At 44.4% G+C, this 2,676-nt stretch overlaps 1 protein-coding gene across 1 annotated transcript in view; it reads right to left on the reverse strand.

Moving 5' to 3' along the window:
- Positions 1-2,431, reverse strand: part of LOC121931743 (sialoadhesin-like) — a 6,812-nt gene extending 4,381 nt beyond the window's left edge. The window contains exons 1-2 of the mRNA XM_042469725.1: positions 2,064-2,431; positions 800-1,072 (exon numbers count right to left, since the gene is read on the reverse strand). Coding sequence (XP_042325659.1) covers positions 800-1,072; positions 2,064-2,295 — 505 coding nt within the window. The 5' untranslated portion in view covers positions 2,296-2,431. The remainder of the gene's footprint in view (positions 1-799; positions 1,073-2,063) is intronic.
- Between the last annotated feature and the right edge of the window lie 245 nt (positions 2,432-2,676).

Consider the following 2,676-nt stretch of genomic DNA (forward strand, 5'->3'; position numbering starts at 1 on the left):
TAAATAGAAATGTGGTGGTGGGGAAGCTGGGTAGGTTTAGGCTGGGGGAGAGAAGGTTAAGAGGGGACATGATGCCCATATAGAAATCTTTGAAGGGATTTGACATTGAGGAGGGAGCAAGCTTGTTTTCTGCTGCTCCAGAGACTAGGACTTGGAGCAATGGATGCAAGCTCCAGGAAAAGAGATTCCACCTCAACATTAGGAGGAACTTCCTGAGAGGAAGGGCTATTTAACAGTGGAAGATACTCCTTCAGAGAGTGATGGAGTCTCCTCCTTTGGAGATGTGTAAAGAGAGGCTGGATGTCCATCTGTTGGGAGTGCCTTGAGGATTGAACTGGATGGCCTTAGGAGTCTCTTCCAACTTTATGGAGTTTATCATACTGGGGCTGATTTCAGCATTAAAGAGAGATTAAAGTGCATTTAAAGCATCCCACAAATGAAGCAGGAATGGCGAGTAATTGCGCAAATGCTTATCACACACAATTGTGCAAATAAAGTGATATTTTATATATATAAAATTTATTCGGTCATTGACCAGCAAGATAAAGTGATATTGGAAATGCATTGCCGCTGAAATCCCGAAAGTGAAAAGATGCGTGTTAATGCTTCCTTGTGACCACTTTAATGGTGGGTTTTGTGCGACATCGTGTGAAATCATTACATGTAATTACGCAATTTTCCTGGGATATGCAAAGATATACTCCAGATGTTCTTCATGTGATAAACTCCTATGATTTTAGGATCCTATGAATGGCAAGTCAACACTCATGTGAATCCCTTTGACTGAATGGGTCTCCTCAATCACAGCTGCACTCACAATGGACATTCAAGTTGACCAAGGCGGATGTCACACGTCCCATCATGCCCTCTGCCTGGCATTGGTATGAGCCAGCGTCATCTCTGGCCACGCCGTCCAGGAGGAGTGACGGATCAGGGCCCTCTCGGACATGCCTGCCATTCTTGTACCAGGTGTAATTCATTTCACCCGCTGCCCGGCTGGCAACCACACAGGTCAAGTTGGCCGTGGCTCCTTCCTGAATATCCAGGCCAGGATCGATTGTGATCCTTGCACCTGAGGAGGGAAAGACCATGAGAGAAAATTATTTACCTATCCCCCCCCCCGCCGCATGGGACTAACACATTTCGACAGCCAAAAGGTCTCCGAGGCTGCATCCGCACTGCAGAAATAATCCAGTTTGACTCCTGTTTAATTGCCATGGCCCAATGCTATGGAACCACAGTTTACTGTATCCAGGGAAGGTGATATGCCTCACAAAACTACAATACCCAGAATTCCATAGCATTGAGCCATGGCAGTTAAAGTGGTGTCAAACTGGATTTTTTTCTGCAATGTGGATGCAGCCTGAGTGGTCTGGGAAAAAAGAGAGAGAAAACGGAGTGATTCACATAATAGAAAAAAAAAGCACAATAAAACGGAAGAACAATGAAAATGGATTTAAAAGGTAAAGCAAAACAGAACAGCTGAAACTGAATAATAAAACTTACTTAATGGTTTTGGGAGTTTATCACTTGGAGAAAATCCCATGCAGAAACAGGGGCTTAAATCAGAGGAAAAAACACAGAAGCGGGTTGATTTTCAAACACCATCGTTGTGAAAGTGGTGTCAACCCAAATGGAAAGTAGACAGAATGTAGACAAAAGTAGACAACAGAAAGTAGACAGAAGATAGACAAAAGCCGCTCCTTTTTACTTTTGGAAAATCCTAAAAGTAAAAAGGAGTGGCTTTTGTCTACTTTCCATTCAGGTTAACACCACTTTAACAATGACATGTGTGAAAATCAACCCACTTTTGCAGGTTGTTTCCAGCTTTTAAGTTCCATTTTTTTCATGGGATTTCCCCCCTGTGATAAACTCCTTAGTATCAGACTGGACCCTGAGGCTGCATCCGCACTGCGGAAATAATCCAGTTCGACACCACTTTAACTGTCATGGCTCAATGCTATGGAAAGCTGGGAAGTGTAGTTTGATGTCGCACCAGAGCTCTGGAATGTGTATTCCCTCTAATAATTTTATTTCCTCTCCCACAAACAAGGAGCACTTACTATCCACACCAAAGTGTATGGAGGCGGTGGATCTCCCATAAGTGTTGTTAGCCAAACAGCGGTACTGCCCTTCGTCCTGCAAGAGTAGCTCCCGGATTTCCACTTTCAAGGAATTCTGGGCCAAGTGGACACTGAGCCGCTGGTCTGGCAAGCCCCCAGAAGTCCTGCTAGAAGCCACAATGGTATCTTCTCTATACAAGGTCAGGTCGGACGGTGGGTAGCTCTCAACCATGCATTGTATGACAGCCTGGTTCCCAGACTGAGTCTCCAGGAAGGAGGTCAAGGAGGGCTTCTTAGGAGCATCTGTTGGGGAAAAGAGGATGCTGTGGGTCAGAGAGAAGAGGAGAAGACCTTTCTGCCCATGATAGGGTCACAGCAATGTCTGGGAGGGCTGGCAGGGAAGTGAATCTGCTCTCGTTTTTATGCAGTTCCTCTCTTGTTTTTTCTTGGGCAGTGAATCTACTCTCAGTTTTTATCAAAGTCTTCTCTTGCATTTTTTGCTTGGGATAGCGGATCTACTCACGGTTTTATGAGAATCATGCTCCCAAAGGCAGTGAATCAACTCTCATTTTTTATTAGAATCTATAAATATTCATAAAACATAGGGGTTTTT

Source organism: Sceloporus undulatus, chromosome 5 (genome assembly GCF_019175285.1).
Source record: "Sceloporus undulatus isolate JIND9_A2432 ecotype Alabama chromosome 5, SceUnd_v1.1, whole genome shotgun sequence".
Classification (NCBI taxonomy): domain Eukaryota; kingdom Metazoa; phylum Chordata; class Lepidosauria; order Squamata; family Phrynosomatidae; genus Sceloporus; species Sceloporus undulatus.